The 27,355-nt window shown below is 40.5% G+C and overlaps 1 protein-coding gene across 1 annotated transcript in view; it reads left to right on the top strand.

Annotated features, from left to right (window-relative positions):
• LOC126480718 (uncharacterized) overlaps positions 1-27,355 on the top strand; it is a 180,692-nt gene that overhangs the window by 42,163 nt on the left and 111,174 nt on the right. The window contains exons 6-9 of the mRNA XM_050103973.1: positions 7,605-7,770; positions 7,912-8,060; positions 12,716-12,980; positions 24,411-24,562. Of these exons, the coding sequence (XP_049959930.1) occupies positions 7,605-7,770; positions 7,912-8,060; positions 12,716-12,980; positions 24,411-24,562 (732 nt within the window). The remainder of the gene's footprint in view (positions 1-7,604; positions 7,771-7,911; positions 8,061-12,715; positions 12,981-24,410; positions 24,563-27,355) is intronic.

Raw genomic sequence — 27,355 nt, 5'->3', positions numbered from 1 at the left:
GAAATGTTTAACATATAGTGAAATTGAAAGCAAGGATGCCAACATTAAATGTGCAGTGGAAATTCCATTCTTAAACTTGGGTTAGAGAGCAGATGGCGGAAAAGAATATGTTGAAGACCTCTACAAAGGAGAAGACTTTTACAGAGATGTGATAGAAGGAAGAAATGAAAGTCAATATGGAAGACAGAGAGACTGCAGTATGAGAATCAGTGTTTAACAGACCTTTTAAGGCTTGGGATCAAATAAAGCGGACGGTACAGATAACATTCCTTCAGAATCATTGGGCGGGATGACAGTCATATGATGATTCAAGTTTGTGTGTAGAATCTATGCGACTGGAGACATACCATCAGACTTTTGGAAAATATCATCCACTCAATTCCAGAGATAGCAAGCTCAGACAAGTGCAAGAACTATTGCACAATCAGTTTAACAGTTTGTGCATCCAAGTTACTGACAGGAATAATATACAGGAAACAGGGACATAAAATTAAAGATATACAACAAAATTAGGAAAAGGGTATATTGCTACTTGCCATAGGGAGGAGGTGTAGAGCTGTAAAAATGTGGCCACTATCTCCACCTGCTGTGGCCCAACTGCAGTCTGCATCTGCGTAGCAATCTGGTTTGGGGTTTAAGGGAGGGTTGGGGTGGGGAGGGGGGGACAGATAACAGGATAGGGTGGAGGTAGATGTGCTACCTATGAGAGCTAGCAGAGGTGTGGTGGGTACAGGATAGGGCTGCTAGGAGCAGAGTCGGGAGCGTGTGCGGGGTGGGCGGAATAGGGAGAGGAGAGGAGTCAGGTAGAGAAGGGTACAAGATTGTAGGTATGTTGGCTGAATAGAAGGTGTGTGTAGTGCTGGAGTGGGAGCAGGGAATGTGATGGGTAGGTAGAGAACAGGAACTGACAAAGGTTGAGGCCAGGGTGGTTGGGGCAGTGAAGGATATGTTGTAGGGAGAGTTCCCACCTGCAAAATTCAGAAAGGATGGTATTGGTAGGAAGTATCCAGATGACCCAGGCTGTGGAACAGTCATTGAAGTGAAGCACATTGTGTTGAATGTGATCAGAAACTAGATGGTCCAGCTGTCCCTTGGCCTCAGTTTGGTAGTGCCATTCATGCAGACAGACAACTTGTCATTTGACATGCCCACATAGAAAGCAGCACAGTGGTTGCAGCTTAGTTTGTAGAGCTCATGGCTGCTTTCATAGGTAGCCCCGCCTGTGATGGGATAGGAGATGCTTCTCACAGGACTGGTATTGGTGGTAGTGGGAGGGTCTATGGGACAGGTCTTGCAGCTAGTTATGTTGCAGGGATATGAGGCAAAACATTTGGAGCAGGGATTGAGTAGAGATGAACAAGGATATTGTGTAGGTTCAGTGGACGGTGGAATAGCACTGTGGGTGAGGTGGAAGAGTGGAGGGTAGAAGATTCCTCATTTCAGGCCATAACAATAAGTAGAATGTGATTCAGTTGCTCCAGTCCTTTGTGTTACTGAGTCACAAGAGGATTGCTCCTCTGTGGCCAAACCAGATGTACATGGCATAAGATCTCTTTCCGAACAAATTTGGGATAATGATTTCGACCTGTTGAGGCCTCAGTGAGACCTCTGGCAGGTTCAAGAGTAGGGTTAAAAGTAAGGGTTTTGATGGTACTAACCTGGTTCGAGCCTCATCTTCTTCTTTCTGTAGTGCATAAGTTTGTTGTCTCATAACTTAAAACTTTTTTTGGTGTTGAATGGTGTTAAATAATAATGTTTTCTACTACACTGTTTTTAGATCCACTTATTTCACACATTTGTTAAACTTGAATTGAGACTGGGGAGGATAATAGGTAGCATATTCCTCGTTTCAGGGCACGATGAGAGGCAATCGAAATCCTGCCAGAGAATGTGATTCAGTTGCTCCAGTTCTGGGTGATACTGAGTCACAAGATGAGAGCTCCTCTGTTGTTGGGCAATGGGTATGTGGGAGGTGACTGTAGAGACGAGGCATGGGAGATCTGTTTCTGAATCAGACTAGGATGATAACTTTTGTATGTGGATGCCTCAGTTAGACTCTTGGCAGGTTCGAGAGTGGGATTAAAAGTCAGGTTTGTGATGGTACTAATCTGGTTTGAGCGTAATTTTTTTGTCCTCTGTAAGTTCCTTGTCTTGTAACTGAAAATTTCTTTGCATTTTGAATGCTGCTAAACAATTGTGAATGCAACACTACTGTTTCCAGAATGACTTTTTTCACACATTTCTTAAACCTCCGGTGACTTTTATGGATGATGACCAGTTTCTTAACTCTGTTGATTACATAGCGCGACAACCAGGATAGTCCCTACACTATGAAACTGTTTCAGTGGTAACACTTACCATGAATCTCCCAATCACATAAATCACAGGTCATAGAAACACAGTCAATTGAGGGCAGTTTATTTATTATTAATGACACTGTAAGCATTCAACAAGGCATAAATCACAAAAACATATCCACAAAGTGTAAATTGGTAAACATAGTTTATACTTGCACAAGTCAAAGTAGTTCACATTGATATTCCACTAAGACATATTAACAGGAGAAATGACACGAGAATGTTAATCGTTCCAACTATGACAATGGAGAGGCTTTTAAACGTATATAACAGCATAACTTGATCCAAATGAGCACATACTTGCAATGAATTGTGAACTGAATTATTTGTATGCACTGACTTTGATGAAGTGTGTCATTTGGTCCAGAAAAATTAGGACAACAAAACTATAATGGTAAACGTGAGATTGCAGATACCAACACAGAGATGTTAGCAAGTAATTGCAGTATGCGTACTCCTTACATAGATGTTGCTGTGTGCTAGCTAGCCCAGGGCTGAAGATGGTTGGGTTTCAACGGGTGTTTATAAACAGAGATAATGATGTTTTTGGACTTTGGAACATACAGATTTGTTTATAAAACTACTAGGTGAGGTTTTACTAATTCAGACAAGCTACATATTTCTAGGATGACTTGGTTTGCATAAGAAGTACTTAGTAAAGTAAAAAAAGACACAGAACTATTCTGTGTATCTACACTGTGAATTTCCCATTTACAAGTAAAGTTGCCATTTTTGTAAATATAATAATTTATCCAAAGTCTTAATTAGTGGCTTAATTGATTAATGAAGTGTGTCATTTGGTCCAGAAAAATTAGGACAACTAAACTATAATAGTAAATGTGGGATTTAAACAAGTACAATGGCACCAAAGGCAACAATAATTGTGGGTACAGTATGTCTGAACTTAAGTACCAATTACATCCAAAGTTAATTAGTTATAGAAAAATTAAAACATGTTACTGTACAGCATGAATTCCTAGCTTTCTAATGGTAAGTGTCACTACTTCAAAACTTTTGAGTAGCTTACTCAAAATCTAACATTACAATCCGTTATGGTGATGTCAGTTATTCATTATTTTTAATCAATATGGTTTTCAGAAAAGCTAAACACATTAGTGTAATTAGTATCATATGAATGATGGATTTGTATGAAATATGGTCTGACTAGCATTTGGTCTGACTAGCATTTTGACAGATGTGGGTGTTCACTACAGATGTACAATATGTATGACTAGATAAAATTTGCTAAAAACAGTTCTGATAGCATAAATATTTATGCTATCAGGACGGTTTTTATCAAATTTTATTGATATACAGGGGATTGCTGTTTTCCTAGAACAATGTTCCAGAAAATGTTTAATGTCTGACTGGATTCAAGATAAAAAAGAGGAAAAGAAAAAAAAATTAATACAAGTACAATAATAGCAGGTTGGGTACGTCTGTTTAAGATTTGCTGATAATAATATTACTATCCTCAGCGAAAGTGAAGAAGAATTGCAGGACCTGTTGAATGGAGTGACTACAGAATGTGGATTGAGTGGAAACTGAAGAAAGATGAAAGCGATGGCAAGTGGCAGAAATGACATTAGCAATATATTTAACATCAACATAGGTATCCATGAAGCAGATGAAGTAAAGGACTTCTGCTAATGCGGAACCAAAATGAAATATGATGTACGTTTGAGGATAACATAAAAAACAGATTAGCTCAGGTAAAGAAGGCATACCTACCCAAAAAGGTCGTCTAGTATCTAACGTGATCTTAATTTGAGGAATAAATTTCTGAGAATGTATGTTGCAGCAAAATGTTGTACAGTAGTGGGACTTTGGGAAAACTAAAAAAGAAGAAAACTGTAGCATCTGGGATATGGTACTCCAGAAGGATGTTGTAAATTAATGGAGTGATAAGTTAAGTACTAAGGAGGTTCGTAGCAGAATCAGAAAAGAAAGGAGCGTACAGGAAACACTTGACAAAAAGAAAGACAGGATGAAAGGATGTGTGTTTAGACATAAGGGAATAATGTTCATGATACTACAGGGAACTGTAGATGGTAAAAAATTATAGGAGAAGGCAGAGACTGAAATACATCCAACAAATAATTGAGGGCAGAGCATACAGTTGGTACTCTGATGATGATGGCACAGGAGAATAATTCGTGGCAGGGCACATCAAATCAGTCAGAAGACAGATGACAAACAATATTAACAAAAATGAACTGAGATGCTAGTGAAAGAAGAAAAAAAGAAAATCCAGGAGAAACTATATACAATGAAAGAACAGAAATTATAGTTTACTAAGGAAATTCATAGGAGAAACAACAAATAAAGCACCTCACCATGAGAGTTCACTCTCAGGAAATATTGTAAGCAAAAACAGACTCTGAACTGAATATTGCGTAGTTATTTTATGTATCTAAAAAAAGTTATCTGCTCCATTGTTATATGGAATTTTTTCAAAATTGGTCAAAATATTTCATTTTCAAAAACTGTCTTGGACATTTCTTGTACATATTCCTGCCTTCTGTATCCCTCTCTCTCTCTCTCTCTCTCTCTCTCTCTCTCTCTCTCTCTCTCACGCACACACACACACACACACACACACACACACACACACACACACAGCCTCTGGCCGTTGAGGCCTCAACAACCAAAGACAAGGATCATGCGTGAATGTGCATGTGATTTCTACTTTAGATGGCCTTTTACCCGAAGCCTCAAATGTGTAGCAGTCTTTTTCGTATGCCTATCTGTAACTCTATATTTGAGTAGCAGTCTGTCGTTTTCATAATATTATGAAAAGGAAAGTTGCGATTCACCATATAGTGGAGATGCTGAGTCACACATAGGTGGGGAGAGAGGGTAGCGGAAAAGGAGAGAAGCAAAGAGACTGGGTGCGATGGTGGAATGAAGGCTGTCCATCCTGGATTTTCCATTGTTTGGTTTTCATAATATTGTCTTATATTTAAGTGTTTGAGTATAATTTTGTAGCTTAGTGAATTCTGTGAGCAGTATTGAAATGCATGTACTGAATCCTGTCAAAAGGCTTCCGTTTGCCTGGAACCATCCTCTGTCTCCTTTGCTGCCAAGAGTTAAAGCAAAATTAGTGGTGCTCCACAATGTAGCCAGAACATTGTAGTGTGAAATGAAACAAGACAGTTCTCAGGACATAAATCAGGCAGAAGTTCCCAACAAAAATTAATTATACTGACAGTAATGTACAGTGAAATTTATTGCCAGAACATGCTGTAAGACCATAAAATCTAAGTATTCTTTAGAAATATTTCTGTGTTGTTTACAGCACAAAGACAATGATTTAACATTGATGTGTTAGATCAACATTTTGGTATAATAGAAGACTATGGTGCTCCATCTACAAGTACAACAATAACAAGCTCATATTGACTCTACAGTGTTGGCATTAATACATGACCATAAAATCTCAGAAAGAGTTCTAGATCTTGACTTTTCCCATCACTGGTTCCGAATGGCACATCTCACAATACATTAAATATGATACCTGGTTTTGAACCTCTGGCATGAAAATTTGTTGCAGGTTTTTTTAACCTGTTTCATCACCAACCATACAAATCCTCTATTGTAATAAATCGAATAATTCATTAGAATTCACACACACTTTGGTATTGTTTATTTTTGCAACTGTTCAAAGCCATTATAACACCAAGAGAAAGATACAAGTATATGGCGCTGTATGAGTCTCAAAGTAGGGAAGCACATTCTCTCATCTCACAACTACTTTTTTTTATGATACAGGATTTGGGCTGGACATCATTAAAAGAAAGGCGTTTTTTGTTGCGACTGAATCTTCTCATGAAATTCCAAACATTAATTTTCTCCTCCGAATGCGAAAATATTTTGTTGACACCAACCTACGTAGGGAGGAATGATCGCCACAATAAAATAAGGGAATTCTGAGATCGTACAGAAAGATATAGGTGTTCGTTCTTTCCGTGCACTATACGAGATTGGAATAATAGAGAATTGTGAATGTGGTTCAATGAACCCTCTGCCAGGCACTTAAATGTGATTAGCAGAGTATCCATGTAGATGTAGATGTAAATGTACCAAGGTACCCCTGCACTAAAAAGGGTGAATCTTAGTAATGTTTACAAATGTTCAAAGTGACGTAGATGACACTGAGACAAGTAATTTACTATAAAACACATAGGGCTGGAAATGTCAGGAAATACTCCAAAAGCGGATGACAAATGTTGAACATATGATGTCACCAGTCAACATGCCTCGCCACACTTGCGCTGATTGGGTCTGTCATTTCTACCCTTGCCAGTAGTGTGCATTGCTACACATTGCTCCACTAGATTTTTGCTTTTGGCGTCATGTGAAGGAGCTAGTTTACATCACCCCAGTAACGTCCAAAATGGATCTCCTAGCCCACATGGCCATTGCCACTGTGTAAATCCCAAATACAGAGGGTATTTTTGAGCGCGTGAGTGAAGGAATGATTGAGCGTTGCAATACTCGCATTCAAGCAGTGTGATTTGTTGTAAATGAAGTAGTTACAGAATTATGGTCCTCATTGTAACCAACCAAAAGCTGTTCTTATTTTGTTTTTCTTTTCTTTCCTCCATTCTTTGTTTATTTACAGACATAATTTAGTAAAAAAAATGTAGATCACTTATTGGTTGCAGTACAGTATACTCATTTACTTGTAAACTTGTTTACTTGTAAACAACGCAGTAGGTTTTTGTTGTACTCTACTTTTGAATACACCATTGGAGACAGCGAAACCAATAAATTAAATAACAAATCTTACCTGAATGTAAACACAGAATTGTCTTACACACTGTGAGAAAATACTGCCTGCCAGGTGCAAGACTCAAACCCTGTGCCCCATGATCTAAAGTCGTGCACGTGCAACTATATACATTATCTGGTGACATCACATGCTCAAACTTTTGTCAGCCAGTTTTTGGGCATTTCCCGACATTTGTGGCTCCCACGTGTCTTATATGAAGTTACTTGTCTCTGCATCTTTTACATCACTTCGGAGGTTTTTAAACATTATTAAGAATCACCCTGTATAGTTGCAGATGTGCACTGCCCGATTGATGAAGGAAAACCACTGCATAATGTGCGATCTTTACCAGTCTTTATTCAAATGCATTCAGAAACTATCTTTCTCATATTTCCATTTGAACTGTCAAATTAATCCTTTTTCCTTTAGATTTTGCCTAAAGTTTGATCTTTTTTCCCCAATTCTCTTTTCAGTTAAAGACAAGAATATGGTGCGAACGAGATCTGCTGCTTTGATGGAAGAGACAAAATCGAATAAAAGAATTATTTCAGCAGCAAAACATGTTGTCAAGAAATCTCCCGTCAAAATTATTCATGCTGTTAGGAAACTGAGACCAATCAAGCGTTCACCTTTAAGGAGGTAAATTGCATGAAAACGTAATTACAAAGGTTCATTTGATTTATATTTATTGTTACCCTGTAAGTAGCTCACTAATATTTTATTCTAACTTGGGTTTATGCATCTACTTAAGGCTGTATTTCATTTGTACCTTTTTTTTAGAATCTTGCTGCGAAGAAGAGAAATATCAAGAGAGATTCTTGCGAGGCGGCGGGGACTGCGCAGTGGTGGGCAGCTTCCTGTGGGAAGTGATCAGGGAATTATAAACGAACGTGCCCTTAAGCCGGCTGAACCAAAAGGTGACAAAAAAGGTAACTGTCAGAAAACAACAAACTACACATAGGGCACAAGGGAAAAATATTCAGATATATTCCTACTGGCGACCTAATCAGGTTTGCAACTGGATGGGAAATTATCAGCATTTTATCCTGGATTGGAAAGTCATCCTTAGATTCTGAAGTAATATCTGGTGTAACCTAAGAGAGTGCAGTAGTACCACTGATTTTCATGTTATACATTAATGAGTTAGTGAGTAAAATTAGTTGCAATGTTAGGGTCTTCATTGATAATGCTGCTAACTGTGAGGAAATTTTATTGAATAAAAATTGGCCAAGTGCAAGTAGACTCACGCACTTAGGGTTCAGCACAAACTTAATTGTGTATATATAAGGAGCGTTCAAAAAGAAACGAGCCGGAGGCATAATTACAGAAACCAGTACCTGTGTGTTAGAAGTATTGATCCAGGCTGTTGAGACACTTGTCCCACTGTGACACAAATTTCTGGAGCTACAATGTTAACCAGTTCCACACATACAGATGGATGTTGTCATCCGAGGTGAATCGTTTGCCCCTCAGAGCCTTTTTGAGGGGACCAAAAATGATTTAATCACAAGGAGAGAGGTCCGGACTTTATGGAGGGTGGCCGAGAACCTCCCATTTGAATTTCTGCAGGAGTGCCGCGACTGTGTTAGCCATACGAGGCTTTGCATTGTTGTGGAGCAGAATGACCCCACAGGTGATATTGCCTGGTCGTTTTGATTTGATTGCGTGGTGAAGGGTGGTCAAGGTTTGCAAGTAACACTGGGCATTCAGTGTTGTCCCGTGCTGCAGGAAGTGAATTGGAATGGGTCCATCATGCTCAAAGAAGAACATCAACATAACCTTTCCTGCACTCAAGTGGATGGCCTTGGCATTTTTTGGTGGTGGTGACCCTGGGTGCTTCCACTGGAGACAGTCATTTTGATTCTGGTTCGAAGTGATGACGCCGTGACTCATATCCAGCCACCACTCATGCCAGGAAAGCATTCCATCCCAAGCATAGCGCTGCAGATGAACAAGACAATGGCCCATTCAGCATACTTCCTGGTGTAGCTGAAGACTGTGGGGCACCCATTGGGCACAAATTGTGCATATGTGCATTCGTTCTTTCATGATAGTGTGAACACTTACAACACTCAATCCAACCACGGCGGCTATGGCTTTCACTGTAACTCGGCGGTCCTGGGTAAAGAGTGCATCCACCAGTTGTAGGATGTCATCAGTAATGCAGTGTGGTGCTCCAGACCGTGCATCATCGGCTAACGACACCCGTTCTTCCCTGAAGCGCTTGTGCCACGCCTTGACCCTTGCAAGGGATATGCAGTGTTCGCTGTACACTTGTGACATTTGTTAATGAATGTCCATTCCTCCTACTCCTCCCGCTGTCAGAAAACGAACAACACCTCTTTGCTCTTCTGTTGATGCCTCGATGTCACTGTTTGCAATGCGACTGGCAGCATTGAACAATTGATGCATGTTGCTGCTAGCTCTGTATAGTCACGTGACATGCACGCGTGCCCTCTAGTGACAGGCTGTGAACTTCCATGCTCTGATCGGAACCACACTTCGTTACACATGCCACGATATTACCATCCTGTCACCGGTTTGCGCATTCCAGACTCCGGCTCGTTTCCTTTTGAACGCCCCTTATATATAGTTCATACATCCTGGGAATCAAGAATCTCAATCATTTTTGCCTATTATCGATACTGGCAAGATACTGATCCTGGAAATTCCAAGACCATATCTAAATCTCTACAATGGTTCCTCACAATAGTCTGGATGTACAAAAAGAAGTAAGCAGGGAACTTCAGTTTATACATGTAAAGAGAAAAGATTTAAGAAAATGTTATTTTATTTGCTTACCAAAACACGAGTACAGCTTACATTTTGTGTTTGCATGCAGTAGTGTTTGTCTATTATGCGTTTGACAGATGATGAATGCGATGTATGATCAAATGGTGAAAGATATTTTTTTGTGTGTTATATTTTTACAACTTTCATGATTCGGTCAACAGAAAGTAACCTAATGGTTTTGATGACTGAGTTTGTAAATATCAAAATATGTGACAAGTGACTGAATCTTTTGATTGGAGTGACTTAGGAGCTTAAAATTTTTCCACCTCCAAGGGACCATAGACTTTAGTGTGTGACATAAATTTGGACATGATATGCCAAACTGCTCTTTAGACAAAGGGGTCTTAATAGAGGGACAGACAGACAGACGAATAAAAAATGACAAATTTTTTTTTTTTTTTTCGGAATGAGATATAATTTCTAATTAACAAGTTTGGGACTTTCTCCTTTATTTGTACTGTGAAACCTTGTGTCTTGGCAAATTTCGTGGTTCTTGGTCAATATGAAGTACCCTGTCCGTTTTTGATGAGTGAGTTTTTGAGTATCAAAATACAAGACAGAAATGGCTGCATCTTTTGAGTGAAGTGACCTAGAAGATTAAAATTTTTGCAGCTCCAACTGACCATAGACATATGTGACAAATTTGAACTTGACATGTGTACCCGTTCCTGAGTAAAAGGGTTCTTAACAGTTGGACGAACCGATAGATGGACAGACATACAGAAAACAAAGCAATCCTATAAGGGTTCTGTTTTTACTGATTGAGGCATGAAACCCTAAAAATTGTTGCCATATCTAGTTAAATCATGAGGCGATGTAAAATTAATAAAATACGATGGAGACTGCTAATTCTGTAGTTTATCCAGTTAGACTTCCACAAAATATCCTTCTGGTGTAATGACTGGAAACTTGTTCTTAATATAGAGAAATAATAATTGTGCACTTCATGGAAAGTAAAATTGTAGCGTCCTTTGACTGCAGGATTAATTAGTTACTGCCATAGTCAGTCACAACATACAAATATATGAGAATAATAATACTTGTAGAGATATGAAGTGGAATGACCACATAAGCTCAGTCGTAGACCACACAAATCCCAGGCCGATTCATTGATTGCAGCTTGTCTTCTAAAGAGACTGTTCATACAAAATACTTGTGTGGCCCATACTCAGATCCTGCTCAAGTGGAAGAAACCATATCAGGTCCAAAAGGCAGAGAACATCAAGTACAGCGCAAATGGTCACAGATTTGTTGCCTGGAGAGAGTGTAACAGAAATGTTGAAAAATCTTAATTAGCAGCCACTCGAAAAGTGACACTCATGTCAGAAAGAACTTACTTAGGAAACTTATTGGACTGACATGTCGCAAACTACCAATATTTCCAGCCAATACGTATCTATCCCTAGAGGTCATATAGATACAATTTGGCAAATAGCTCACACAGGCGTAGGTGTATGAGTAGTTGTTCTTGCTTAAGTTTAATCTGTGAATGGGCATTTTTACTCTCTAGAAATCACAGAATGAATTCTCATGGCATGTCAGTTGCAAAGATCCCATTGCTTCAATTGGCAGTATTTTGTGATGTTCTTCACATGTTTCATGCTGTATGATTCTGCAGACATAATATGTGTGAACTCAATGCTTGCTGAAATGAATTTAAAGCTGTGTATTGTACACCATGCAAAACAAACACCATCCAGATCTTCATCTACTCTGATTTGCCAAAGAAGCTGTTTTCCTGATATACTGGGCACTAAATGCAAACAAAGCCATAGTTGATTCCATTACAGTGGTGCATGGCACTGTCAACTGGAAGCATAAACATGGATGAAAGCTTATTTTTTGTGCAGACTGTGATGCTATGGCTGGCATCATGTCAGTGTGTTGACAGGACAACCATGGAAATATCAGATGGAGTTATGACTGTTTTCAATGACGATTTATTGTGGGATCTAGAGGCCACAATAGTTGCATAGTAGCTGAGGAGAATAATTTAATGTTCATTATTCAGAAACAACAAGTTGTATGCCAATTGTTTCTTCTTGTTTTGAACAGGATGTTCACTAAAATTCCCAAGCTTTAATATCCATCATTTAGTGTCGTGTACACCAAACAACTTTCAAGATGCGCATAAAGGCTGCCCTGTGAACAGCAGAATGAGTCATTTCATTTTGTACAGTGTGCACACCTTAGTTTATCTCAGTAGAGTCATTCAGACTTACAGTGCATGTTTAAAGAAAGTGTTATGAAAAAATGTGAAATTTCTCCAGAAGATTGGACAGTTTTGTCTGATTTTCATAAAGACCCAACTCAACAATGACACCTAAATAATGCGTAACTCTTTGCGTGCAATAGCTCCCAAATTCTAAGTACATTTTATGTATTTGCCATTGAAGTGAATGAGGACCTGGTGAGTACAGATAATATTGTTCTGCGTGAAACCGTTCACCTAAAGTAACGTAAAACAGCATCACACAACAGCATAAAGCATTTTACTTTATGTTAATAATATTCCTCTCTCAAACACTGTTGAACCAATTTAATGTTTTTGTTTTTAATTGAGTTTATAGATCATTATGTGTTTACAATGATCTAGTTATAGTGTAATGACTTGTTTCCTGATGTATTGTGATGTTTTTGTTTTGAAATTGGATTTTAAATTGAAACCGGTGTATTAGAGGTTTGTGTTATTGTAACTCAATAATTTAGTAGGAATACTAAAGTTCCAAATTATAGGTACTATTGTAAAAATTGTGCTTTTGAGTTGTGATATGACTGTTCTGATTTGCAGTGACTGAGAAGAACGCCAGTAAATCATTTGCAAGCACTCTCTCGGATTTTTCGTCAGATGATGATCAACCTCTGGTGAAGAAAACCAAACCTGTGGAGCAACAAAGACAGCTGCAGAAACAGCAACAAAATCAAAAGAATCGAAAGCAACAGCTAGCAAGAAGAGTTATTAAGCGGATAGTTGAGAGGTCAAGAAGACAAAAACCACAAATTGTAACACGTTCTAGACTTCAAGAGACAGAAACAAAACAAAGAACTAGCAGTGGGTGAGTTACTGTAGGCTTTAGAATAAAATTCCTATTTTTTTATAAATGACCAAGCGAAGTACTGCTGTAGAGGCCTACTGACTTGTAATTTTCATAGCAATTTCCACTACATTTTGTTCATCCACCCCCCCCCCCTTGACCACGTATTTCTGTATTGTTTGGCAGTTGGGATATTCAATGTTCTATATCCAATAAGATATTTTCATCAGTTAAAAATATCAATTTTTTAAGTCAAGTATTCACTTATATAAACAAGACAGTTCACATCAGCAAGATGAAAGGTATGGGATACAAGTTTGAGAACTTTTAATGGTACTACAACAAAACAGTGCAAAACTTTACCAGTGTTTCAGGTGAGTGTCGTGATGTTGAGCTTAAATCTTGATACCATGCAGGGTGGTAAGACACTTGTGACAGTCTGGCTATAGGGAGGTGAATATTAAAATATTCTTAGACTGATGGCCTAACTTAACACTTTCCCAATTCTGGATGTGTAATGACTACTATGTTCAATTCAGGTGTGATAACAAGCAAAAGATGCCTAACATATATTTACAGTAAAAGTGTGATGTTCACTAACCATAAAAGTACGATCGCAATAAAAAAACTTCTTCATATATTCTGAAATCGTCATATACAAGTAGTGTGCCATTAAAATCCCAAACTACCTCAAGTCAAATTTAAATATGTACCATATCAAGCAACAGTCTTGGACCAATATGCAAAGAGAATTATCAGATTTTGAAAATGTGATAGAATTGGGGCAGCAGCCATTAAAACAAAGACTGTATTTCACTGCAACAGGACCTTCTCAGGAAATTTCAGTAACCTACTTTTTCTTCAGAATATGAAAATGTTTTGTTAGTGCCCACCTACATAGGGAGAAACGATCACCGCCACAAAATGTCAGCAGCTCATTGTCTAGTGGCTAGTGTTGCTGCCTCTGGATCACAGGGTCCCGGGTTTGATTCCCAGCCAGGTTGGGGATTTTCTCTTCCCGGAGACTGGGTGTTAGTGTTGTTCTCATCATTTCATCACCATCATCATCATTCGTGACAGTGGCTAGATCGAACTGTGTAAAATTTGGACTATGGAAAAATTGGGACTCTGTACAGGTGCTGATGACTGCACAGTTGTGCACCCCACAAACCAATCATCATCATCATCATCATAAAATAAAAGAAATCAGCTCACACTGAAAGATTTAAGTGTTCATTTTTCTCGCATGTTGTTTGAGAAGTAACTTAACATGGTTCGATGAACCCTCTGCCAGGCACTTAATTGCAAATTGCAGAGTAATCATATAGATTTAGATAAAAAAAATGTACTCACCAAGCAGTGGCAGAAGAAAATACATATAAAAGTTAAGGAAATATGAGAGCTTTTGTAGCCAGTGGCTTCTTCTTCTGGCAAAATGGTTGATGGGAAAGGAAGAGGGATGAAGGAAAAGCACTGGTGAGATTTAGGAAATGGGAAGGATTACAGAAAAGTTGCCCAGAATCTTGGGGTCGGTGAAGACTTTCTGGCCGAGAAAGATTGATTGTAGGGGACTCCCCAAATAGCACTACTAAAAACATATAAGCAATCGGCTATTATTCACTTCCAGTCAGAAATGCTTAAGAGTACCACTAAACTAAATATGTATGTGACCTGTGTACAAACAAACTGCTGCTGCTGCAGAACTCCGCTCTGTTCCGAGGCTGGAGTTCAACCAGTTCCTGTGGGGAAAATCCACAGACAACTCAGTTCCTCACCACGTCCTGACATATGCTCCATCAGCTAGCTATGATGATTGCCTGCTCAGCCTTAGTAACTTCTTGTTTTGTACCACCATTTATGAGTAAGGTGCTCTTCCCAATTTTTGTAACGTTACAGCACCCACCATCTAAGATTGCAGATCTTCTTGGATTAGTGAATGATAGAAAGTTGGAGTGCGTAAAATACTTATCCAGTGTGGTATGGTGTATTTAGGTCAGACCACATGCACTGTAGAAGAATATTGAGTAGAAAAATCAGTGCTGCCTTTACCTTTTGCAACCGATGAAGTCTACTTCTAGTGAGCACTGTATTTCTGCTGGGCATGCAGTGTAATACAGTGAAACAACAATTTTGGCTATTGGTAATTCTTTTTGGGATTCAATTGTTAAGGAGTCTGGAAGCATGGTGGGAAACCCTATTGACTGGGACGTTGTTATCAGTTGGGTAACATGTGGAATACTATTATTTGTACGATTTGCTCTCAGTGCATGTAATAGACTATGCTTAGGGCCATGGTGATCTGCAGCCTACCAGGCATCTGAGTTTCACATTTCTGCAATCAAGGATGCAGTGCAGCAGTGTGGTTGGTCTTGCAACTACAAATCTTGCTCCAAGAGTGGTTTTACAAGGGTCAAAACAACTTGTGACGACATTGGAAAATCCATAAATTCTGCATCCAGCTTTGCCCCTTTCGCCGTGTAAATAATCAGGGACCATATGTGTTTATATTTCAAGTTCATCATCAGCAAGAGGAATCATATAGCCGGGATTACCAGTAAATGGAAATCTTCATGGAGCACGATCATTGTTTTGATCAACAACATGCCACACACTCACCTGTGACCAGTAAACTGTAACAGTCTTCGTTGGCTCAGTTGAAAATAGGTGGCAGGTGCCAAGATGAAATATGGTGTGTATTTGTAAACAACAGCTGGCTGAACTAATTAATGGAAGGAAAAATATTGACTTATACTGTAACCTCCTAATGTACCTATTCCTGCCACGAAACTTTCAAAATGTTACCTGCTTCTTTTTTTTTTTTCCTATGTAATTTTATGCTTTTTGAAAATATATTGATTTGGCAACTCATCCTTGAAAATCTAAGGAGATATTGTAGGTGGAAGTGGATAAACAGTATTACCTGGAGGTAACTCGGACTCATCCCAAATCTCTGCAAATACTCGTTACGTCACATTGTTTTTATTTACAGAGATGAAATTTTTTTATTTAAAGATACAAATCAGGCGGTAGATAAGATATAGATACCAGAATCACACTAGAATGGTATTAGAAATCTGTTTGTGTATGATTCTGAAGCACCTGTGACACACTAGAAGACCTGGCACTGGGGACAGGAGTATCATGATTGTCTCCCCTACTCATGTCGGATTGCTCTTCTTCTCTGTTGTTTCAATGACTTCTTGAAAACATCTTTCCATCAACTGAAGAGCATGGGGCTTCGTCCTGGTTGGCCTGGCTTAGGAGAAATGATAATCCCTTTGTATTTCTCAAACATTTTTTCCAAGATGGTCAACATTTATTACAGGGACTCCTTTTTCCCTCCAGATTTGCCATCCTAAGTTAAAGAATTCCACACAAAAATTTCCAGCAAAAGGACAAAGATTTTCATGTAGTACTTCTACATCTACATCTACATCCATACTCCGCAAGCCACCTGACGGTGTGTGGCGGAGGGTACCCTGAGTACCTCTATCGGTTCTCCCTTCTATTCCAGTCTCGTATCGTTCGTGGAAAGAACGATTGTCGGTATGCTTCTGTGTGGGCTCTAATCTCTCTGATTTTATCCTCATGGTCTCTTCGCGAGATATACGTAGGAGGGAGCAATATACTGCTTGACTCTTCGGTGAAGGTATGTTCTCGAAACTTTAACAAAAGCCCGTACTGAGCTACTGAGCATCTCTCCTGCAGAGTCTTCCACTGGAGTTTATCTGTCATCTCCGTAACTCTTTCGTGATTACTAAATGATCCTGTAACGAAGCGCGCTGCTCTCCGTTGGATCTTCTCTATCTCTTCTATCAACCTTATCTGGTACAGATCCCACACTGCTGAGCAGTATTCAAGCAGTGGGGGGAACAAGCGTACTGTAACCTGCTTCCTTTGTTTCTGGATTGCATTTCGTTAGGATTCTTCCAATGAATCTCAGTCTGGCATCTGCTTTACCGACGATCAACTTTATATGATCATTCCATTTTAAATCACTCCTAATGCGTACTCCCAGATAATTTATGGAATTAACTGCTTCCAGTTGCTGACCTGCTATTTTGTATGTATTCGCAGCACATTACACTTGTCTACATTGAGATTCAATTGCCATTCGCTGCACCATGCGTCAATTCGCTGCAGATCCTCCTGCATTTCAGTACAATTTTCCATTGTTACAATATCTTGATACACCACAGCATCATCTGCAAAAAGCCTCAGTGAAATTCCGATGTCATCCGCAAGGTCATTTATGTACACTCCTGGAAATGGAAAAAAGAACACATTGACACCGGTGTGTCAGACCCACCATACTTGCTCCGGACACTGCGAGAGGGCTGTACAAGCAATGATCACACGCACGGCACAGCGGACACACCAGGAACCGCAGTGTTGGCCGTCGAATGGCGCTAGCTGCGCAGCATTTGTGCACCGCCGCCGTCAGTGTCAGCCAGTTTGCCGTGGCATACGGAGCTCCATCGCAGTCTTTAACACTGGTAGCATGCCGCGACAGCGTGGACGTGAACCGTATGTGCAGTTGACGGACTTTGAGCGAGGGCGTATAGTGGCCATGCGGGAGGCCGGGTGGACGTACCGCCGAATTGCTCAACACATGGGGCGTGAGGTCTCCACAGTACATCGATGTTGTCACCAGTGGTCGGCGGAAGGTGCACGTGCCCGTCGACCTGGGACCGGACCGCAGCGACGCACAGATGCACGCCAAGACCGTAGGATCCTACGCAGTGCCGTAGGGGACCGCACCGCCACTTCCCAGCAAATTAGGGACACTGTTGCTCCTGGGGTATCGCGAGGACCATTCGCAACCGTCTCCATGAAGCTGGGCTACTGTCCCGCACACCGTTAGGCCGTCTTCCGCTCACGCCCCAACATCGTGCAGCCCGCCTCCAGTGGTGTCGCGACAGGCGTGAATGGAGGGACGAATGGAGACGTGTCGTCTTCAGCGATGAGAGTCGCTTCTGCCTTGGTGCCAATGATGGTCGTATGCGTGTTTGGCGCGGTGCAGGTGAGCGCCACAATCAGGACTGCATACGACCGAGGCACACAGGGCCAACACCCGGCATCATGGTGTGGGGAGCGATCTCCTACACTGGCCGTACACCACTGGTGATCGTCGAGGGGACACTGAATAGTGCACGGTACATCCAAACCGTCATCGAACCCATCGTTCTACCATTCCTAGACCGGCAAGGGAACTTGCTGTTCCAACAGGACAATGCACGTCCGCATGTATCCCGTGCCACCCAACGTGCTCTAGAAGGTGTAAGTCAACTACCCTGGCCAGCAAGTTCTCCGGATCTGTCCCCCATTGAGCATGTTTGGGACTGGATGAAGCGTCGTCTCACGTGGTCTGCACGTCCAGCACGAACACTGGTCCAACTGAGGCGCCAGGTGGAAATGGCATGGCAAGCCGTTCCACAGGACTACATCCAGCATCTCTACGATCGTCTCCATGGGAGAATAGCAGCCTGCATTGCTGCGAAAGGTGGATATACACTGTACTAGTGCCGACATTGTGCATGCTCTGTTGTCTGTGTCTATGTGCCTGTGGTTCTGTCAGTGTGATCATGTGATGTATCTGACCCCAGGAATGTGTCAATAAAGTTTCCCCTTCCTGGGACAATGAATTCACGGTGTTCTTATTTCAATTTCCAGGAGTGTATATTGTGAATAGCAACGGTCCTATGACACTCCCCTGCGGCACACCTGAAATCACTTTTACTTTGGAAGACTTCTCTCCATTGAGAATGACATGCTGCGTTCTGTTATCTAGGAACTCTTCAATCCAATCACACAATTGTTCTGATAGTCCATATGCTCTTACTTTGTTCATTAAACGACTGTGGGGAACTGTATCGAACACCTTGCGGAAGTCAAGAAACATGGCATCTACCTGTGAACCTGTGTCTATGGCCCTCTGAGTCTCGTGGACGAATAGCACGAGCTGGGTTTCACACGACCGTCTTTTTCGAAACCCATGCTGATTCCTACAGAGTAGATTTCTAGTCTCCAGAAAAGTCATTATACTCGAACATAATACGTGTTCCAAAATTCTACAACTGATCGATGTTAGAGATATAGGTCTATAGTTCTGCACATCTGTTCAACATCCCTTCTTGTAAATGGGGATGACCTGTGCCCTTTTCCAATCCTTTGGAACGCTACGCTCTTCTAGAGACCTACGGTACACCGCTGCAAGAAGGGGGGCAAGTTCCTTCGCGTACTCTGTGTAAAATCGAACTGGTATCCCATCAGGACCAGCGGCCTTTCCTCTTTTGAGCGATTTTAATTGTTTCTCTATCCCTCCGTCGTCTATTTCGATATCTACCATTTTGTCATCTGTACGACAATCTAGAGAAGGAACTACAGTGCAGTCTTCCTCTGTGAAACAGCTTTGGAAAAACACATTTAGTATTTCGGCCTTTAGTCTGTCGTCCTCTGTTTCAGTACCATTTTGGTCACAGAGTGTCTGGACATTTTGTTTTGATCCACCTACCGCTTTGACATAAGACCAAAATTTCTTAGGATTTTCTGCCAAGTCAGTACATAGAACGTTACTTTCAAATTCATTGAACACCTCTCACATAGCCCTCCTCACACTACATTTTGCTTCGCATAATTTTTTTTTGTCTGCAAGGCTTTAGCTATGTTTATGTTTGCTGTGAAGTTCCCTTTGCTTCCGCAGCAGTTTTCTAACTCTGTTGTTGTACCACGGTGGCTCTTTTCCATCTCTTACGATCTTCCTTGGCACATACTCATCTAACGCATATTGTACGATGGTTTTGAACTTTGTCCACTGATCCTCAACACTATCTGTACTTGAGACAAAACTTTTGTGTTGAGCCGTCAGTTACTCTGTAATCTGCTTTTTGTCACTTTTGCTAAACAGTGCCTTCCTTTCTAGGTATTGGATTCTTAGCCGTTCTCTGATCACGCGATCCACTCCTCCCATTGTGTGGGTGTAGTCAAGCATAAGCTTTGGCTTCATTATTTTGTTTGACCTTATCTTAGTCTCCATCATATCACCAAGCATGGTGTTGCAGTGGTTAGCACACGGACTCGCATTCCTTTCCCTAAATCACTTAAGGCAAACACCGGGCTGGTCCCTTCAAAAGGGCATAGTTGCTTTCCTTCTTGATCCTTCCCTAATCCAAGCTTGTGCTCCATCTGTGTTGTCGACAGAACACTATAAACACAAATCTTCTTGTTTGTTCTTCCACCATATCACCATAGTGTGGATAGTTGAATGAAGTATGACACCTTTCTTGTCTCTCACTTGAAAGATCTCCTTTCATACTTTTTTATTTCCATAACTATCAGTGAACTTCAAAATTAGGGAATCTGCTAAATGTGGGGATGTGTAAAAGCTATCTGTCATTTGACAGTAATCTTGCTCCAGGAGTGGTTTTACAAGGGTTAAAACAACTTGTGATGACAGTAGAAAATCTGTAAAGTCTGCATTCAGCTGTGCCACTTTCCCTGTGTAAATAATCAAGGACCACACTTGTCTGCCAGATGATTCACACAACATGTTGAATTTTTTTCCAGATCTTGCCATTTTCATCAGGATATACTGTACCTAACCCAGTCAGCCCTTGTACAGAGGTGGACCTTCATCCACCATAATGAAACATAAGAAGTTTTGAATTTATTTTCACTTTGCTAATTTCAAGTTGCCGCCGCTCATACCTCACCTGCCTTTCAACAACATCTTTGCCTCTGTACTTCCGCCTCGACTGACATCTCTGCCCAAACTCTTTGCCTTTACAAATGTCTGCTTGTGTCTGTGTATGTGTGGATGGATATGTGTGTGTGTGTGTGTATGTGTGTGTGTGTGTGCGCGAGTGTATACCTGTCCTTTTTTCCCCCTAAGGTAAGTCTTTCCACTCCCGGGATTGGAATGACTCCTTACCCTCTCCCTTAAAACCCACATCCTTTCGTCTTTCCCTCTCCTTCCCTCTTTCCTGATGAAGCAACCGTTGGTTGCGAAAGCTTGAATTTTGTTTGTTTGTTTGTGTGTCTATCGACATGCCAGCGCTTTCGTTTGGTAAGTCACATCATCTTTGTTTTTAGATATATTTTTCGAACGTGGAATGTTTCCCTTACCGTAAAAGAAAATATTCATAATTACATAAATTAAACACGTTTTCTGGCAACGTAACTCTTTACTGTGGGCATTGTACTTTTCACATGAGATAAACTTTATCTCCGACGGTTGATTACATTACAGTATGCAGTAGTACTGTCTGTCTACGTGCATATCGCTATCCCATGACATTTGTCACCTCAGTGTATTGTCTTTGACAACTTCTTTTCATAATTAAATGAAACATTTCACTTCATTAAACTCTCTCCGGTAAGAGAGGGTAATGGGTTTTCAAATAAACTTTTCAGGCAATGTCGCACAATCTTAACATTTCACCAACAAAGTATTATTTCCATTCTTCATAGTTTCCTTTAGTTTCATTCTTAATAGTAGTACTAAACTGTATATTTGTGGCTTCCTATAATGTTTTAAAAACAGAGCAGTCATTCCTTATTTTACGTTGAAATTTGTATCCTTATCACGCCTGATTTTTCTGAAAATACGTTTTGATGATATAGGAAATTAAATAATTTCATTTTTTCCTTTGCAGACAAATTATCACGCTCTCTCACCTTTTTCATAATAGCTTCCTGTGCATCCATATCCTAATTATGGATTATGCCCAGTTCTTCATTATTTCCTATCTGTTCTACTAAATTAATACTTACATTCATTTCACTATTTTCTGTGATAATTTTGATGAAATATTGGTTTCCCTTAAATAAATACTTGCTCCAGATTTAGGATCAGGTAATCAAACTGTTTGTAACCTCCTGGAAATTGAAATAAGAACACCGTGAATTCATTGTCCCAGGAAGGGGAAACTTTATTGACACATTCCTGGGGTCAGATACATCACATGATCACACTGACAGAACCACAGGCACATAGACACAGGCAACAGAGCATGCACAATGTCGGCACTAGTACAGTGTATATCCACCTTTCGCAGCAATACAGGCTGCTATTCTCCCATGGAGACGATCGTAGAGATGCTGGATGTAGTCCTGTGGAACGGCTTGCCATGCCATTTCCACCTGGCGCCTCAGTTGGACCAGCGTTCGTGCTGGACGTGCAGACCACGTGAGACGACGCTTCATCCAGTCCCAAACATGCTCAATGGGGGACAGATCCGGAGAACTTGCTGGCCAGGGTAGTTGACTTACACCTTCTAGAGCACGTTGGGTGGCACGGGATACATGCGGACGTGCATTGTCCTGTTGGAACAGCAAGTTCCTTTGCCGGTCTAGGAATGGTAGAACGATGGGTTCGATGACGGTTTGGATGTACCGTGCACTATTCAGTGTCCCCTCGACGATCACCAGTGGTGTACGGCCAGTGTAGGAGATCGCTCCCCACACCATGATGCCGGGTGTTGGCCCTGTGTGCCTCGGTCGTATGCAGTCCTGATTGTGGCGCTCACCTGCACCGCGCCAAACACGCATACGACCATCATTGGCACCAAGGCAGAAGCGACTCTCATCACTGAAGACGACACGTCTCCATTCGTCCCTCCATTCACGCCTGTCACGACACCACTGGAGGCGGGCTGCACGATGTTGGGGCGTGAGCGGAAGACGGCCTAACGGTGTGAGGGACCGTAGCCCAGCTTCATGGAGACGGTTGCGAATGGTCCTCGCCGATACCCCAGGAGCAACAGCGTCCCTAATTTGCTGGGAAGTGGCGGTGCGGTCCCCTACGGCACTGCGTAGGATCCTACGGTCTTGGCGTGCATCCGTGCGTCGCTGCGGTCCGGTCCCAGGTCGACGGGCACGTGCGCCTTCCGCCGACCACTGGCGACAACATCGATGTACTGTGGAGACCTCACGCCCCACGTGTTGAGCAATTCGGCGGTAAGTCCACCCGGCCTCCCGCATGGCCACTATACGCCCTCGCTCAAAGTCCGTCAACTGCACATACGGTTCACGTCCACGCTGTCGCGGCATGCTACCAGTGTTAAAGACTGCGATGGAGCTCCGTATGCCACGGCAAACTGGCTGACACTGACGGCGGCGGTGCACAAATGCTGCGCAGCTAGCGCCATTCGACGGCCAACACCGCAGTTCCTGGTGTGTCCGCTGTGCCGTGCGTGTGATCATTGCTTGTACAGCCCTCTCGCAGTGTCCGGAGCAAGTATGGTGGGTCTGACACACCGGTGTCAATGTGTTCTTTTTTCCATTTCCAGGAGTGTAGTTCAGTATAGCATAGTATTTTCCCAACCAGTCTAATCCTAATAGTAATGGTACATTCATATTTTGGATTATTTAAGAACTTTGAGTAAATTCTCTGTTCCCTACAAGTTTACCCCTCTATCCAGTTATACACACCATTTTAATTTCATATACTCGTAATACCAGACAAATCAATTTTTTATTTTATTTTATTTTATTTTTTTTTAATTTGATTTATAACTCTCTCCTCCTGAGTCCAAAATCCTCCCCACCCAGTAAGTGGTACTTCATAAGTCAAGGTACCCTTATGGGTTTCACTTGAGACGCCCTATTATATATCTGATTTTCCTCTACCAATTCCTCCCTGAAAGAACATTCTTGTTCTTGCCCTTCTTTTTGGTTATCTTATGTCTTCCAAATGCAAAAACTATCGGGACACCAATTATAAAATATTCCTGAAAGGAACTTGCATACAAAGTGAAATCATGCTGAAATGCAACTATCTAATCTAAAATACATACAGAAGAAATGATGTGTGTTTGCATCAGCTGATGGTCAAGTGAAACAAGGCTTATCACGGCATGTGTGGGGACGGTGACAGGACCGCTTCAGAAAATGGTTTAGTTTTCATCACTGTAGGTCAGCAATGTGTATGCCAGCGTAGCCAGACATGAACAGAACAGAAATGTATATCTTTTTTCTTTACAATTAAAAATAATGGACATAGGTAATCAGAAGAAAGTGGCGCTGTTTTTTCACAGTCGCTGGTTCTCGGCTACAGTTGTTGCTCTGATCGGCTCAGCGATTGTCCTCTCCAGCAAAGTACATTCAGCCATAGTGCTCCGATGTCTGATGAGTCTAAATGAAACATAAAAATACACGCTTTGTAATTATTTCATAAAATCATGATGTTACAAAAAACTCTTTAATTACGTTTTAAAAGAAATGAATATCCAGACATCACTCAGCAGTGTTCACAAAAATTCTTTTACATTACATAGTGTATGTGTAGTAAAGTGTAGCTCATAGCATTTTTGTTTGTAATTTCCAGAAAGGAAAAAAAAACCACTGTTATTGGTGCTTTTATCTAAATGTTATCTGCATTTTACAGACACACTTGCATTTTACAGACACAAAAACCATTCTGTACATACTGTTAAATTTGCATTTTTGCAGAGTTTCTGTTCGACCAACTCGCAAGACAAAGGAAGCAGCTGCTATATACATGGAATTATTGGGAAAGAAATTAGCCACACCGGATCAGGAAGTAGATGAGGATTCTCTCTCAATAGATAGTTTTCCAGAGCTGCCAAATTCAAGGAGAATTGGTAAGTAGCCACTTTCAGATAGACTGAGGTGTACTCAAATAATTTTGTACGGCTTTTTTCCAAACATTTGATTGGAGATACCATGTTTCTCTCAATTGTGTGTGAATTTTGTTGAGATTTGAGTTGCTGAATGGTGCAGTTGTAATAAAAAAGTTTTAATATGGAGCCGCATTTGTTCTGCTTGAAAAAAATAAATTTAATTATACACACTGTATCACCGCACACTTTAAACCTTCTTAAAATGTCTCAAACATCTTCTAGTTAAGAGAAATTAGCCCTGGACAACCATGAGAGAATTTGGAATCCCATAGAAACTTACGAACATAACCCAAATATGCACAGAAGATGCCGTTTTTAGGATCAAAATTAAAATTCTCATTGCAGATGGATTTAATATGTGGCCTATCAGCATATTTATCCGTTCTAGCAATGAAAAAGGGATCGAACTCATCAGACAACTGAGCACAAAATTTTAAAAAATTCCAATATTAATTTACATGACAGAGTTTTTTTAAGATAATGAAAGAGAAATTATATCTCTTGCATAGCAGTTGACCAAAGTCCTCAGAGGAACTGGTTTGCAATTAATGCCAGAAAAACAACTTTTTGTTTTTTGCTGATCTGTGCTCCCAAAGATAATGATGACTTGAATCTTGAATGTATAAATTGCTCCATTTAAACAAGTCAATGAATTTAAATATCTTAGAGCTGTCTTTGGTATAGCAAATAATTTAACAGATTAAATCAAAATTTGAAATCAGAACGCATATATATTACGCTTTGTTAGATATCTTAAAGAGCAGAAATATCTGTAGGAAAACTGTAATATGTAGCAGCAAATCAGTTATAAAACTAGTTGTAACATACACATGTGAAACCCAAACACTGCCAAAGAAAGATGAGAGACCTTTAGTATATGTGAGAGGAAAACACTACGTAAAATTTTTGGAGTAATGAAGGATCACGTCAGTATGTGGCGGGTAAGAATTAATATTTCAATAATAATTATATATCAGTAGTAACACATTTGTGTTCCTAACTGTTCCTGCACTGTTGAAATCTCTGTACTCGCTCAAAAGAGGCTTTAATTACTTTTACATATTTGTACATACTCCACAATCCACTGTACAGGGCATGCCAGAGGGTGCTTTGTACCAACATTAGTGATTTTTCTATCCTATTCCATTCGCGTTTTAAGGGAGGGGAAGAATGATTGTCTGTATGTACCTGTACACATCCTAGTCTCTCTTCTCTTAATGTCATGACTCCTACATGAGATATGTGATGGTGGCAACATAATGGTCACACTATCTTTACTAATACAGTTCTGCAGGAACTTTGTCAACATTCTTCTCATGATTTCAACAGAAATTCCCCCAGCATCTTTGCTACTCTGACGTTTGGGCTACACTGTTCTGTTATGATCTAGCCGTGTATATATATATATATGTGTGTGTGTGTGTGTGTGTGTGTGTGTGTGTGTGTGTGTGTGTGTGTGTGTGTGAATTCATTCATTTTCTGCTGTGATACCTATTTGATGACAACTTTTAAACATTGGAGGAGTATTCTAGAACTGGTCACAGTAATGGCTTGTATGAAGTTTCAGGTACAGATTACTGTGCTTTCTCGAAACCCTTGCAACATATCTGACATCTCCATTCACCTTCGATAATATTGTGTGTCCCATTTCATATTGCTGGCATATTGTGTGCTCCAGAGGTTCACCATCAATTTTGTAGTGGAATTTTGGCGGGTTTTTCTCTGTTTGTTATAGATATTGTCTTGCATTTAAAATGAGCTGTTGAAGTTTTGTCCCAAGGCTTTCTGCATTGTTTACAATCATCCATTGACAATACTTCCTTGACAAGAGCATCATCTGAAAACAGTTTTGTAGTGTTGCTGATCCTATCTGGTAAATAATTAACATTATGAAAAGGTTAGCTGCTACTCACCATGTAGTGGAAATCACACACACATGCAGAGAGAGGATAGGGCAGCTAGGTGCAGGCAGAAGGGGGGGGGGGGGGGGGGCGAAAGGAGAGAAGTAAAAAGACTGGTGAAATAGACAAATGCATAGTGCTGGAATGGGAACAGAGAAGGGGATAGGTAGGTGAAGGCCAGGAGGGTTATGGAAACATAGGATATATTGCAGGGAGAGTTCCCACATGCGCAGTTTAGAAAAGCTGGTGTTTGTGGGGAGGATCCAGAATTTAAGGAGGTATTCTTTCATACACTTCTTACAAGAGACTATTCACTTTTGAGAGCAGAGTGCTTCTCAATGTTGTCTTGCAAACCTATGTGGATTGGAAGTGCGGACAGGCCAAAGGCCTTGTGGATAAAGTGGAGATTGTTATACAACATGTCTTGTTTGAACAGTGACATAATAAATCAGACGGCTCTGCATGAGACTATGATATCAATATACTATAATGTCATATCGTACGACATATTTTAAACTTCAAAATATTAGGAACACTGTAGAAATATGAGGTTTTGTTTGAAGGAATTTATTGTTTTTGGATGAGAACAGTCCTATAGTAAATCATGTATAGAAACAAAATACCATAAATGAAACAAGTAAATTTCGTTATGAGAATTCCATACATTACCAGAAAATTTATATCTCTGCATAGCTTGACTGACAACTACAGTACAGAGTCACACATTAATTAAAAATAACTTAATTATATTTACCTGAGTATAAGCAACCCCTTTTTTTCCAAGAGGCTTCTTGAGAAAAATTTATTTTTAACATATTTTGACTAATTAAAGTTACAAATTTTTATTGACATA

The sequence above is a fragment of the Schistocerca serialis genome, chromosome 5 (genome assembly GCF_023864345.2).
Source record: "Schistocerca serialis cubense isolate TAMUIC-IGC-003099 chromosome 5, iqSchSeri2.2, whole genome shotgun sequence".
NCBI lineage: Eukaryota > Metazoa > Arthropoda > Insecta > Orthoptera > Acrididae > Schistocerca > Schistocerca serialis.
Note: the sequence above shows the minus strand (reverse complement) of the source record. Positions and strands in the feature narration are given on the sequence as shown.